Genomic DNA, 13,724 nt, shown 5'->3' with positions numbered 1-13,724 from the left:
TCGTGTACACTGATGTTTCACCTTCCTTTCCAGAATTGACCTTGCGGTATTGTTGGGGAAGCCATCCTCTTCTCTGGAAAGTGACACTATAAATATAGAATCTTCACAGAACACTTCCATCTCCCAGCCCCTGGTGTTCAACAATTCCAAGCAGAGTACTATCACGCAGCAGACTCCTCCTAGCAGTTTCTCGCACCACAGTATGGTAAGTATTGGTATAGTACCTTATGGGCTGTTGTTTGAATAAACCGTGTTATGGCCTTATCACAGCACACTATTACCCCATTGATCATGAACACGCTCATAACAATGATGGGGTTTCATAGACTGACATAGTGGCAGGGTCTCCTGGGACAATGAAATGCAAATTTACTTTATACGGTTAAGGCTCTTGAGGGTAAGCCTGGCCTTTAGGGATGAAAGCTGCTGGTGATGCTTAGATGTTTGTCTAGAAATAAATGGTAAGATACAGCAGCGAAGCTGGAATCTATTATCAGCATAGGGAGAAGGATGTTACGAATGTGCTTTACAGTAAAACACAGATATTTTTCCCAGATGACTGAAATCTTGTAGATTCCCTTTCACTATAGTTTACACCCTCAAAAACTTAAACCCAGTAATGAGTGAAAGTAGATGTAGGGAACTCACAGAGCCACAATATTCTGGTGTACCCATGCAAAGAACAAAGTAAATAATTCTCATTTAGGGTGGATTGGAAGTTAGTATGTGTAGGAAAGTGCCCCTTTTCGCATGGTTGCCCCCACTTTTTACCAAACTATTGATATTACTTTGACTGAGTGTGCCCTGGGTTCCTGCCAATGTTCTTCCCCTAAACTGTACTGTTGCAAAACCCAGTTGGTACCTCTTGTGAGAAAGTGCCATCTTTCTTACATGGTATGCCCCCACTTTTTGCTGAATGTACTTTGACTGAGTGGGCCCTGGACTCCTGCCAATCAGGTGCCCAGGGCCTATGTTCCTTCCCTAAAACAAACCAAACCCCAATTGGCAAACCCTGGCCACATGTCAGGCCCTAGTAAATGGTACCCTAAGTACCCAGGGCTTTGTGACCAAGGGAGACCTCTAAGAGCTGCAGCACACCTTGTGCCACCCTCAGAGGCCTTGTACCCTTACACACACACACACTGCCTTTGCAGGCTGAGTGTTTGGGTGCAAAACCAAAACAAAGTCGACATGGCACACATCCCTGTGTGCCATGCCCATCACCTACACTGCCATGGCATACATCAGTCACCCATCTAGCTGGGTGCCTTATGCCAATGGTGTGGGCGCAGGAGCCTTGTGCCCCTACAGTGCCCAGGTCAATTCCTGAGCCCTGTAAGTGCAGTGCTGCCATTTAAGATTACATGGTGCTGAGAGCTCGTCAAACACGAGCTCCACAGCACCATAATGGTAACTCTAAAGACTGGGAAGTTTGGTATCAAACTTCTCAGCACATTAAACCCACACTGATGCCAGTGTGTGATTTAATGTACCCAGCACCCCAGAGGGCATCTTAGAGGTGCCCCCTGAAACCGAACCTACGAATCCACGTCTGCTCTGAGGCTGCCTAGGCTGCCACCCAGCAGACCTGTTGCTGGTCCCCTGGGTAGGAGAGCCCCTGCTCTACTGGTCCTGCAACAATGCACATCCTGGGCGAGGTGCTAAATCTCCCCCAGGATGGGCAGGGGGAAGCTTCAAAGGCATGCCGCCTCTGTGAGGTTCCCCAGGCCCCTGCAACCCTCACTCTGGCAGGAAGCTTTGGCCGGAAACCCCAAATAAGGACAGGGGATGTGCCAGCCTGCCAACCCCACCCCTCAGGTGGGGGAGGTGAGGTGAAGCACATCTCCGGGCTCTCGCCATCTTGAAGATGGGGAGCCCTACCCTATCAGAACTAGGCTACTGCCACCCTCCCACAGGAGAGAGGCAGGATAGGGGGTGTACCCACCCCAGGACGGGGACCCATTGGTCCCTGCCCTTCACCTACCTGTAACGCCCCTAAATCTAGTATTTAGGGGCACCCTGAACCTTCCTTCCCCAGATTCCGAAATTGCAAGAAGAGCGAGAAGAAAAGACCACCTGCCCTGCAGCTGTGAAGGAGAGGGAGACACCAACTGCTTTGGCCCCAGCCCAACCGGCCTGTCGACCTCTAACCTGCTCCTGCTCCAAACCCGGCATCTCTTGTGGCCAGCAACCTCAGAAACCCCGGAGGACCTGGCTACCTTTGAACTCTGATCCCCTGGGACTCCCATGAGTAGAGGCTCTACTCAGAACCTACCTTTCATCCCTGGCAGCAGCCCGGAACCGCGATCCCAGCCCACTCTGCACCCGCCAAGCCTGGCCGGTGCTGGAGTGAACTAAACCCACGAGGACGACCCCACGGCGACTGTGACCCAGAGTCCGGCACCCAAGGTCCCCCCTCGACTATCCTGAAGAAGCTTGCAGCCTCAGAACAGAGTGCCACCCCAACCGCGATCAACAAGAGGGTAAGATTTCCGACATCAAAAGGCACCCCTGCACCCAGCGCCCCACGGCCCTCTGTGCCCAATCCCGGGGTACCTACCTATCCTTCAACTACCCAACTTACCCCTCGAAGTGGTGGTGGCACCCGAAGAGTCCTCGTCCCCGAGCCTGCAGTCTATTTCCAAACCGGAGATTTCCCATAGAAATCAATTGAGCGCCCTGCAGCCAGCCGCCCGAGTGGCCCTGGCAGTGAAAACGCTACTCTAACCTACTTCCCCACTTGCCCTGAGTAAGTGACCTGGAGCCCAGCTCCCACAGCCACGTGGCTTGCCAGACAGCAGCCACCAACCAAGGCCCCCCTATCCCTCAGGATAACATTGGGCCTAACTCTCTCTGCACCCGGCTGTCCTGAAACCGCTGAGGGTGAACTAACTGTACCTACCTGACACTGGGAGACCCCTGAGTCTATGCCCAGAACTTCAACTCTGCCAGTCGAGAACTTACCCTTAAACCGCGATCTTCATTTTTCTCATAGGGTAACATTGGCTGGCTTTTTCTTGGAAATTCTTCTAAGTGTGAACTTTTCAAAACATTCACCAAAAATCAGCCGAGTACCAAAAACGAATTTACTCACCTGCTCTTAGGTGAACTCCCAGTGCTGGATCTTGGTGCCCAGCATTGACTCTGAAAAGTACCCACAACTACACTTACCTGTAACTCCTTTTTCTTCCATAGGAAACCATTGACTGCTTTTCTGTGAAATTTCGTTTTCGTCTAAGTGTTGATTTCTGCAATCTTGAAATATTCTTTTAAAATCGTACAATTTCTGCAAACGTAATTGCTTACCTGTTTCTGAAAAAGACCCCAGTGCTGAGTCTAGGTACCCAGACCTGGATTACAAAAGTAACAAAGTACTCTACCTGCAACTTGAATTTCTTGCCATAGAGATCCATTGAATGTTTTCTTTGAAATATTTTCTATGTGTCAACTTTTGAAATAGCTAAATATTATTTAAAAATCAGTACAGTAATTAAGTCGCCTTTCACCACTTGATTCTGAAGATTGTCCCAGGGCTGGATCTAGGAACCAGACCTGGAATTCCAAAAGTAATCTGAAAAGTAATTTATTACAAATAACCTGAATTTACCATTGAGCTCAATGCATTGTTATGTTTAGGAAATAGGATTGTTTATTGCAACCAACTGTGACTATTTACAAAAATCCATTGCTTATTGCAAAAGTATTTATATTCAACCTCTCATTCTGAGAAAGTATATTTTTATTCCCTTTGTGGTTCTAAAAATAAAACAAGCATATATTTTATATATATAAACCATTGGCCTAGAGTTCAGTTATTGAGTGTGTGAGACCATTTGCTGACTGTGTGTACAACAAATGCTTTACACTGTCCTCTGGTACTGCCTTACTGCTCGACCAAGCTACCACTTTAGAGAGTAAGGTCATACCTAACTTTAACCTCTATCAGCCCCTGGGGGACTGTGGACTCTGTACACCCTGTACCTATTGGGGAACAGTATATACAGAGCCACTTTCTCACAATGGGGCTCCCTGAAAAACTCAAAAGGAGATGGGATGTCCTGTTACCATGCCTGCTGTTCGCTTACAGAGAAGTGCCACAGAAGGGAGTAGGTTTCTCACCCTTTGAACTTCTGTTTGGTCATCCTGTAAGGGGACCACTGTCTTGTAAAAGAGGGCTGGGAGAGGCCTCTTCAAGAACCCAAACAAGACATAGTGGACTATGTGCTTGGCCTAAGGTCCAGAATGGCTGAGTACATGGAAAAGGCATCCAAGAACCTTGAGGCCAGCCAGGAGCTCCAGAAGCACTGGTGTGACCAAAAAGCTGCACTGGTTGAATTTCAACCTGGGCAACAGGTGTGGGTTTTGGAGCCAGTGGCACCAAGGGCTCTCCAAGATAAATGGAGTGGCCCTTACCCTATCCTAGAAAAAAAAGTGAGGTCACCTATCTAGTTGACCTGGGCACTAGCAGGACACCCAAGAGGGTCATCCATGTGAACCGCCTCAAGCTCTACAATGACAGGGCTGACATCACCATGCTGATGGTGACTGATGAGGAGAAGGAAGCAGAGTGAACCTCTCCCTGACCTCTCTTACAGCCCAAAGGATGGGTCAGTGGATGGTGTGATCTTATCAGACACCCTCTCTGCCCAACAGCAAACTGACTGCAAGCAAGTCTTGCAGCAGTATGCTAGCCTCTTCTCCCTGACCCCTGGTCTGACCAACTGGTGTACCCATGATGTGGACACTGGTGACAATGCACCTGTCAAAAACAAAATCTATCGACAGTCAGACCAGGTCAAGGAGAGCATCAAAGCTGAGGTCAGCAAGATGCTGGAGTTAGGGGTCATTGAACCCTCTGAGAGCCCCTGGGCCAGCCCAGTGGTTCTGGTCCCCAAACCGCATCAACAAGGTGAAAAGAGAGAGATGAGGTTCTGTGTGGACTATAGAGGGCTCAACTCTGTCACCAAGACAGATGGTCACCCTATCCCAAGAGCAGATGAACTGATAGATAAATTAGGGGCTGCCCAATTCCTCAGTACCTTTGACTTAACTGCAGGGTACTGGCAGATTGGCATGGCCCCAGGAGCAAAAGAGAAAACAGCATTCTCCACCCCTGATGGGCATTATCAGTTTACTGTGATGCCCTTTGGGTTAAAGAATGCCCCTGCCACTTTCCAGAGGCTGGTGAACCATGTCCTGGCTGGGCTGGAGTCCTTTAGTGCAGCTTATCTTGATGATATTGCTGTCTTTAGCCCCACCTGGCAGGATCACCTGATCCACCTTGGGAAAGTTTAAGAGGCCCTGCACAATGCAGGCCTCACAATCAAGGCATCCAAATGCCAGATAGGGCAGGGCACTGTGGTGTACTTGGGCCACCTTGTAGGTGGAGGCCAGGTACAGCCCTTACAACCTAAGATCCAGGCCATCATGGACTGGATAGCTCCAACAACCCAGACCCAAGTCAGGGCATTCCTTGGCTTGACTGGATACTACAGGAGGTTTGTGAAGGGGTATGGGTCCATTGTGACTCCCCTCACAGAACTCACCTCCAAGAAAATGCCCAAGAAAGTTAACTGGACAGTTAGTTGTCAAAAGGCTTTTGACACCCTGAAAGAAGCAATGTGCTCAGCACCAATTCTAAAAGCTCCAGATTATGCCAAGCAGTTCATAGTGCAGACTGATGCCTCTGAGCTAGGGATAGGAGCGGTCCTATCCCAGACCAATGATGAAGGCCAAGACCAACCTGTTGCTTTTATAAGCAGGAGGCTACTCCCCAGAGCGCAGCGTTGGAGTGCCATTGAGAGGGAGGCCTCTGCTGTGGTTTGGTCCCTGAAGAAGTTGAGGCCATACCTGTTTGGTACTCACTTCCTGGTTCAAACTGACCACAGACCTCTCAGATGGCTAATGCAGATGAAAGGGGAAAATCCAAAGCTATTAAGGTGGTCCATCTCCCTACAGGGAATGGACTTTGAAGTGGAACATAGACCAGGGACTGCCCATGCCAATGCAGATGGACTTTCCAGGTTCTTCCACTTAGACAATGAAGACTCCATAGGACAAGGTTAGTCTCATCACCTTTCGTTGGGGGGGGGGGGGGGGGTTGTGTGAGAAAGTGCCATCTTTCTTACATGGTGTGCCCCCACTTTTTGCTAAATTGCTGAATGTACTTTTACTGAGTGTACCCTGGGCTCCTGCCAACCAGGTGCCCAGGGCCTATGTTCCTTCCTTAAACCCCACAAACTCCAAATTGGCAAACCCTGGCCACATGTCAGCCCCTAGTAAATGGTACCCTAGGTACCCAGGGCCTTGTGACCAGGGAAGGCCTCTGAGGGCTGCATCACTCATTTGTGCCACCCTTAGAGGCCCTGTACCCTTACACACACACACACTGCCTTTGCAGGCTGAGTGTCTGGGTGCAGGACAAAATAAAGAGTCGACATGACCCACCTCTGTGTGCCATGCCCATCACCTACACTGCCATGGCATATATCAGCCACCCCTCTGGCTGGGTGCCTTATGCCAATGGTGTGGGCACAGGAGCCCTGTGCCCCTACAGTACCCAGGTCCATTCCCGGGCACTGTAAGTGCAGTGCTGCCATTTAAGAGTACATGGTGCTGAGAGCTCGTCAAACACGAGCTCCACAGCACCATAATGGCAACACTAAAGACTGGGAAGTTTGGTACCAAACTTCTCAGCACATTAAACCCACCCTGATGCCAGTGTGGGATTTCATGTACCAAGCACCCCAGAGGGCATCTTAGAGATGCCCCCTTACAACTAACCTACAATCCACGTCTGCTCTGAGGCTGCCCAGGCTGCCACACAGCAGACACGTTGCTGGACCCCTGGGTGGGGGAGCCCCTGCTCTCCCGGGCCTGCAACAATGCACATCCTGGGTGAGGTGATAAATCTCCTCCCCCAGGATGAGCGAAGGGAAGCTTCAAAGGCCTGCCGCCTCTAGGAGTTTCCCCAGGCCACTGCAACCCCCCACTCTGGCGGGAAGCTTGGCCGGAAACCCCATACAAGGACAGGGGATGTGCCAGCCTGCCCACCCCACCGGTGGGGGAGGCGAGGTGAAGCACATCTCTGGGCTCTCGCCATCTTGAAGATGGGAGGCCCTACCCCATCAGGATTAGGCTACTGCCCCCCTCCCACAGGAGAGAGCCAGGATAGGGGGTGTACCCACCCCAGGACAAGGACCCATTGGTCCCTGGCCTTCACCTACCTGTAACGCCCCTAAATCTAGTATTTAGTGACCAGGAGCCCAGCTCCCACAGCCGCGTGGCTTGCCAGACAGCAGCCACCAAACAAGGCCCCCCTATCCCTCATAGGATAACATTGGGCCTAACTCACTCTGCACCCAGCAGCCCTAGAGTCGCTGAGGGTGAACCAACTGTACCTACCTGACCCTGGGGGACCCCTGAGTCTATGCCCAGAACCTCAACTCTGCCAGTCGAGTACTTACCCTTAAACCGCAAACTCTATTTTCCTCATAGGGTAACATTGGCTGGCTTTTTCCTGAAATTTTTTCTAAGTGTGGACTTTTCAAATCTTCAAATATTCACCAAAAATCAGCCGAGTGACAAACTAATTTACTCACCTGCTCTTAGGTGAGCTCCCAGTGCTGGATCTTGGTGCCCAGCACTGACTCTGAAAAGTACCCACAACTATACTTACCTTTAACTCCTTTTTCTTCCATAGGAAACCATTGACTGCTTTTCTGTGAAATTTCTTCTAAGTGTTGATTTCTGCAATTTCTAAATATTCTTCAAAAATCGAATAACATCTGAAAACGTAATTACTTACCTGTTTTGGATAAAGGTCCCAGTACTGAGTCTAGGCACCCAGTACTGGATTACAAAAGTAACGATAACCTACTGTACCTATAACCTGAATTTTCTTCCATAAGGAATCATTGATTGTTTTGCTCTGAAATATTTTCTAAGTGTTAACTTTTAAAATAGCTAAATATTAATTAAAAATCATTACAGTACCAAAGTCGACTTTCATCAACTGATTCTGAGAACTGACTCAGGACTGAATCTAGGATCCAGTCTTGGAATTACAAAAGTAATCTAAAAAGTAATCAGTTGCATAAAACTTGAAGTTCGAGGCATATGAGCTGCAGATTGTACACTTTGCATAGATCGCCATCTGGTGTTGGGCCCGGATGTTTGCAGTTTGTTTTTGTTCTTTGGACAGTCTTTGGAAGTCACGAGTTCGGTGACTCCTCCTTCGGTCCGTACTGCGCATGGGCTTCGGGTTCATCCTCAGATTGTTTTTTTCTGCCATCGGGCTCGGATGTGATACTTCGTGCTCCGGCTTCGAACTTTTCCGGTTCCAGCCTCGACGGAAAATCCTCGTTCATCGAGTTTCTTCATCTCTCGTAGAGGCACTTTCTCGATCCCACACATCGGCACCGGCCTTCGGACCCTCCTCGACTCCGGTCCCGGCCGATGGAAAGGACTCCGTTCAATAAGTGCCCAAAATGTGGGTCTAAATTTCCCCACACCGACCTCCATCAGGTGTGTAACCTTTGCCTCTCTCCAGAACACGAGGCCAGAGACTGCCCCGCCTGCAAGTCTTTTCGATCAAAAAAGACCATCCGGGATCGAAGAGCTCGACGCACCATGGCGCACTCATCGACTGCGGCTCCACCGGACCTCTTCGGAGACTACACCGGAGCTTCGGGGCAACAACACACCGAGCAGGAGGAAGACATCGTCAGCGCTTCAGAGGCCGACTACTCCGACCTGGAGGACATCACACCGGCGCAGAGGGTCGTGAGTACTCTACCTCCTCCCACCCCCGCGCCCATATCCAAAGAGACTCAGGTTACACCTTCGCCTCCGGGCCTAGGGAAAACCAAACATGCAGCTTCTATCACCCCACCTTCGGGCCCGGTGTCTAAGCATCACAAGTCTCACGGCAGCTCGGGCTCGAGCCAGCCTACTCCTGGTGCCGATAAACACCGTTCGGCACCGAAGAATGTGACGCCCAGCTCGACTCCGAAGCCATCGGTGCCGAAGCCTGGACTCTCGGTGCCGACGAAACACAAGCATAAATCCCTCGGCACCGACGCTCCCGCGTCGAAGCCTACATCGACACAGAAAAAAAAGGAGGTTCCAAAAAAGCATGGCAGAGAAACCACCCAAGTCCTCGGCTCCGAAAACATCGGCGCCAGCGGACGATTCGGCGCCAACGGAACTTTTTACACCTGATCCTTCTCAAAAAACCTTATCAAAGGATCCAAAGACTGGGCTATTGATTTTGTCTTTCAAGAAAAGACGTCTTGACACACCAGCTCCTCCTCCACCACCGCCCAAACGGAAGGACTCTGCCACATCTCCTCTGAGTGCCCTCCCCACCACCTCCTCCACCTCTTCCACCTCCTCTCCCTCCCAGGTCTCCGCCATCCTTGCCTCATCACTCCCCAACCCCGTCCCCAGAACCGGATTGCGGGGATCCAGATTATGATCCAGCGGACGCCCCGATGGACCCCACACCCCCAGGGACCCCAGACCTATGGGAGGATTACCAAAACCCTGACATACCAGATGTGCCTCAAGATGACCTCTACCCATCCAGGCCATCTCCCCCGGAGGACTCACTAGGGTTTCACCACTTAGTGCAGAGAGCAGCACACTATCATGGGGTGGAACTACATAGCGAACCAGTGGAAGACGACTTCTTACTGGATACATTTGATATTCAGGATAAATCCACAGCCATCTTGCCCATGCTTAAGGGTGTTACCAAACATGCTGCAGAGGTGTTCAAAGACCCTGTCAGGGCCAGGGTCTTAAACCCCAGAATAGAAAAAAAGTACAAAGCAGCACCCACAGATCCTACATACATTAAAGGCCCTGCTCCTTTAGATTCCCTGGTTGTGTCCACGGCTCGAAAGCGGTCCAACTCCCAGTCCTCAGGTGAGGCTCCACCGCCAGATAAGGAATCAAAACTCTTAGATGCGTCTGGTAAACGCACTGCCTCGCAAGCCGCAAAAATCTGGCGCATTGCGAATACACAGGCGCTACTTGCGCGTTATGACAGAGCACACTACGATGAGCTTGAGGCTCTTATGCAACACCTCCCGGAGAAACACAAACGTAAAGCTCATGACCTAATACAGGAGGGAAAGCTCATTACTAACACCTCCATTAAATGTGCCCTTGATGCAGCGGACACTGCTTCTAGAGCTATAAATACTAGTGTCCTGCTTCGCCGTCATGCCTGGCCCAGGATCTCAGGGTTTAAGCCGGAAGTCCAGGCATCCATACTAAATCACCCCTTTGACCAACAACACCTATTTGTTCCAAAGGTGGACGAAGCATTAAAAAAAATGAAGACACAGCAAAGTCTATGGGGTCCTTACAATCCCAAACCCCTAGACGCTCTTTTCGACGTTCGTCCTTTCGTAGCACAGGCAGAGGCTACTCCACCGATAGCGCCTCTACCTCCTACAAGTCCCCTCCTCAAAATACCTTCTCAAAGCGCTACCAAAGAGGTGGATACAGGGGCAACAACAATAAGGGCAGGGGTAAAACCAACACCACCCGTTGTGCCACACCGCCCGCACAATGACTTCCCCTCGCTCCCCCCAGACCATCCCACTCCGGTCGGGGGCAGACTACGACACTTTCTTCACGCCTGGGAGTCCATAACATCGGACAAATGGGTGACCCAAATTATTCGGTCAGGGTACTGTCTCGAGCTAACATCTACCCCACCCAATATCCCACCAAGGCACCGTCCAATGTCACAGGAACATTCCACACTGATCAAACAGGAGGTGATCTCCCTCCTATAAACACGCTATAGAGCAGGTCCCCGTCAATCAGCAAAATTTAGGGGTCTACTCTCTTGATTTTCTAATACCGAAAAAAGACGGGACCCTGCGGCCCATTCTGGACCTCCGGCCTCTAAATGCATACATACATTCAGACCATTTCCACATGGTCACCCTACAACAAGTCCTCCCACTCCTCTGTCAGGGAGACTCTCACTACATTCGATCTAAAAGACGCATACTTTCATATTCCAATACACCCATCTCACAGGAAGTACCTCAGGTTCGTGGTGGACGGTCAGCATTACCAATTCAGGGTTCTCCCCTTCGGGGTCACCACCGCGCCACGGGTGTTTACCAAATGCCTAGCGGTAGTAGCAGCATACCTCAGACGTCAACATATTCACGTCTTCCCTTACTTAGACGACTGTCTGATAAAAGCCGCGTCCTACGACCAATGTGTGCAACATACAAACAGCACCATCCAACTGCTCCACCAGCTAGGCTTCACGGTGAACTACCAAAAGTCGCACCTCATACCATCTCACACAACAATATCTCGGGGCCACTATAGACACCTCCAAAGGTATAGCCTATCCCAATTCAGCCAGGATCGCAAGCATACAAGCCTTGCGCCAAACGTTCATTGCTCAGCACTCTCTCCCAGCAAGAGTGTTCATGAAGCTAATAGGGATGATGGCATCTTGCATTTTCATAGTGCCCCATGCAAGACTCCACATGCGTCCACTCCCAAGAGTGCCTAGCACGACAGTGGAACCAGGCCCAGGGACAGCTGACGGATCTGGTGTTGGTGGACGGCCGCACCCATCACTCTCTGCAGTGGTGGAACACCACAAACCTTTCCAAAGGGCGGCCGTTCCTGGACCCGGTTCCTCAGGTGATTCTAACAGCGGACGCATCGCTAGCCGGCTGGGGAGCGCACCTCCTACACCTCACAATGCAAGGTCTATGGACGCCACAGCAAAAATCGCTCCACATCAACCATCTGGAGCTATTGGCGATCTTTCTAGCCCTAAAATCCTTTCAGAAACAGATTTCAGCCAAAGCAGTCCTCATTCGCACAGACAATATGACTGCAATGTATTATATTCAAAAACAGTGGGGACACACTCTCCCCAGCTCTCCCGCTTAGCACAGAGCATATGGAGATGGGTAATTCCACAAAACATCTTTCTCCTGGCACAGCACGTCCCAGGCATACAAAACACCATGGCAGATCTGCTCAGCAGACAAACGCAACTAATACACGAATGGGAACTGCATCCACAAGTCCTTCGCCCATTCTTCCGCAAGTGGGGGCATCCTAAGATAGACCTCTTCACCACCCACGATAACAAAAAATGCCCAAGCTTCGCCGCCAGATACCCACACCCATTGTCCAAAGGCAATGCGATATGGATGAACTGGTCAGGCAGATTTGCATATGCCTTTCCACCTCTCCCACTAATTCCATCAGTGGTCAGGAAACTGCAACAGCACTCCCTCACGCTCATTCTGGTAGCCCCAACATGGGCCAGGCAGCCGTGTTACACCACACTACTACAACTATCAGTGGTACCACATCACAAACTGCACCTGTCCCCATGCCTCCTAACTCAGAACCATGGAGAAATCAGACACCCGGACCCAGCTCAGCTCAACCTCGCGATCTGGCTCCTGAAATCTTAGAATTTGGGTACCTTAACCTTCCCCCTGACTGCATGAATATTATCAAGGAAGCCAGACGTCCTACCACTCGAGCATGCTATGCCGCAAAGTGGAAGAGATTTGTCGTTTACTGCCGTAACAATGCAATCAACCCTTTAGATGCATCCATACAACACATTATATGCTATCTACTCCATCTTCAAAGGTGTAACCTGGCATATTCTTCCATACGCCTACACCCAGCAGCGATTGCTGCTTACCTGCAAAACAGACAGCATTTATCACTGTTCAGGGTGCCCGCTATTAAAGCCTTTATGGAAGGCCTTAAACGAGTAATTCCTCCCAGGGCACCACCTTCTCCTGTATGGAATCTAAATGTAGTTCTTACAAGGCTAATGGGTCTGCCCTTCGAACCACTGCATAAATGTGAGCTACAGTTCCTCACCTGGAAAACAGCTTTTCTAGTAGCTATCACTTCCCTTAGAAGGGTTTGTGAAATACAAGCGTTCACTATACAGGAACCCTTCTTACAAATACATCACAGCAAAGTGATACTTCGTACTAATCCAAAATTTTTGCCCAAGGTCATTTCCCCCTTCCATCTCAATCAATCGGTGGAATTACCTGTTTTTTTCTCGCAACCTCAATCTGTTGCGGAAAGGGCTCTACATACACTTGATGTTAAGAGGGCTTTACTGTACTACATACAAAAAACGCAACCTTTCAGGAAGACTAAACAATTGTTTGTCTCCTTCTCTCCACCGCATAAAGGCAGCCCCATCTCTAAATCAGGGATAGCTAGGTGGATTGTAAAGTGCATACAAATTTGCTATCAAAAGGCAAAAAGAACATTATCTGTTCCACCTAAAGCCCACTCTACAAGAAAGTTAGGGGCTTCTATGGCTTTTCTAGGGAACATACCCTTAGATGACATCTGCAAAGCAGCCACATGGTCAACACCGCACACCTTCACAAAACATTGCTGTGTAGACGTGCACTCCAAGTAACAAGCTAGTGTGGGCCAGGCTGTACTAAAGACACTATTTCAAACCGCTGCAACGGATACCGGTGGTCGCTGCTAAGGTTGGGTACTGCTATATAATCTATGCAAAGTGTACAATCTGCAGCTCGTATGCCTCGAACGGAATATGCTACTTACCAGTATGCATCTGTTCTTGGCATGTAGAGCTGCAGAGTTGTACACGCCCACCCGCCTCCCCGGCTACCTGTATCCGTTCCAGTCCATCTTATTTAGATACAACACAC

At 50.0% G+C, this 13,724-nt stretch overlaps 1 protein-coding gene across 39 annotated transcripts in view; it reads left to right on the top strand.

Annotated features, from left to right (window-relative positions):
• UBAP2L (ubiquitin associated protein 2 like) overlaps positions 1 to 13,724 on the top strand; it is a 658,575-nt gene that overhangs the window by 67,375 nt on the left and 577,476 nt on the right. For all 39 annotated transcript variants that reach the window (XR_014972277.1, XR_014972273.1, XR_014972279.1 and 36 more), the window contains one exon: positions 34 to 205. Coding sequence is in view for 24 of the 39 variants with exons in the window: in XM_085638880.1 (XP_085495006.1) it covers positions 34 to 205 (172 nt within the window). In the remaining 15 variants the exon portion in view is untranslated. The remainder of the gene's footprint in view (positions 1 to 33; positions 206 to 13,724) is intronic.

Source organism: Triturus cristatus, chromosome 12 (assembly GCF_964204655.1).
Source record: "Triturus cristatus chromosome 12, aTriCri1.1, whole genome shotgun sequence".
In the NCBI taxonomy this organism is placed as follows: domain Eukaryota; kingdom Metazoa; phylum Chordata; class Amphibia; order Caudata; family Salamandridae; genus Triturus; species Triturus cristatus.
Note: the sequence above shows the minus strand (reverse complement) of the source record. Positions and strands in the feature narration are given on the sequence as shown.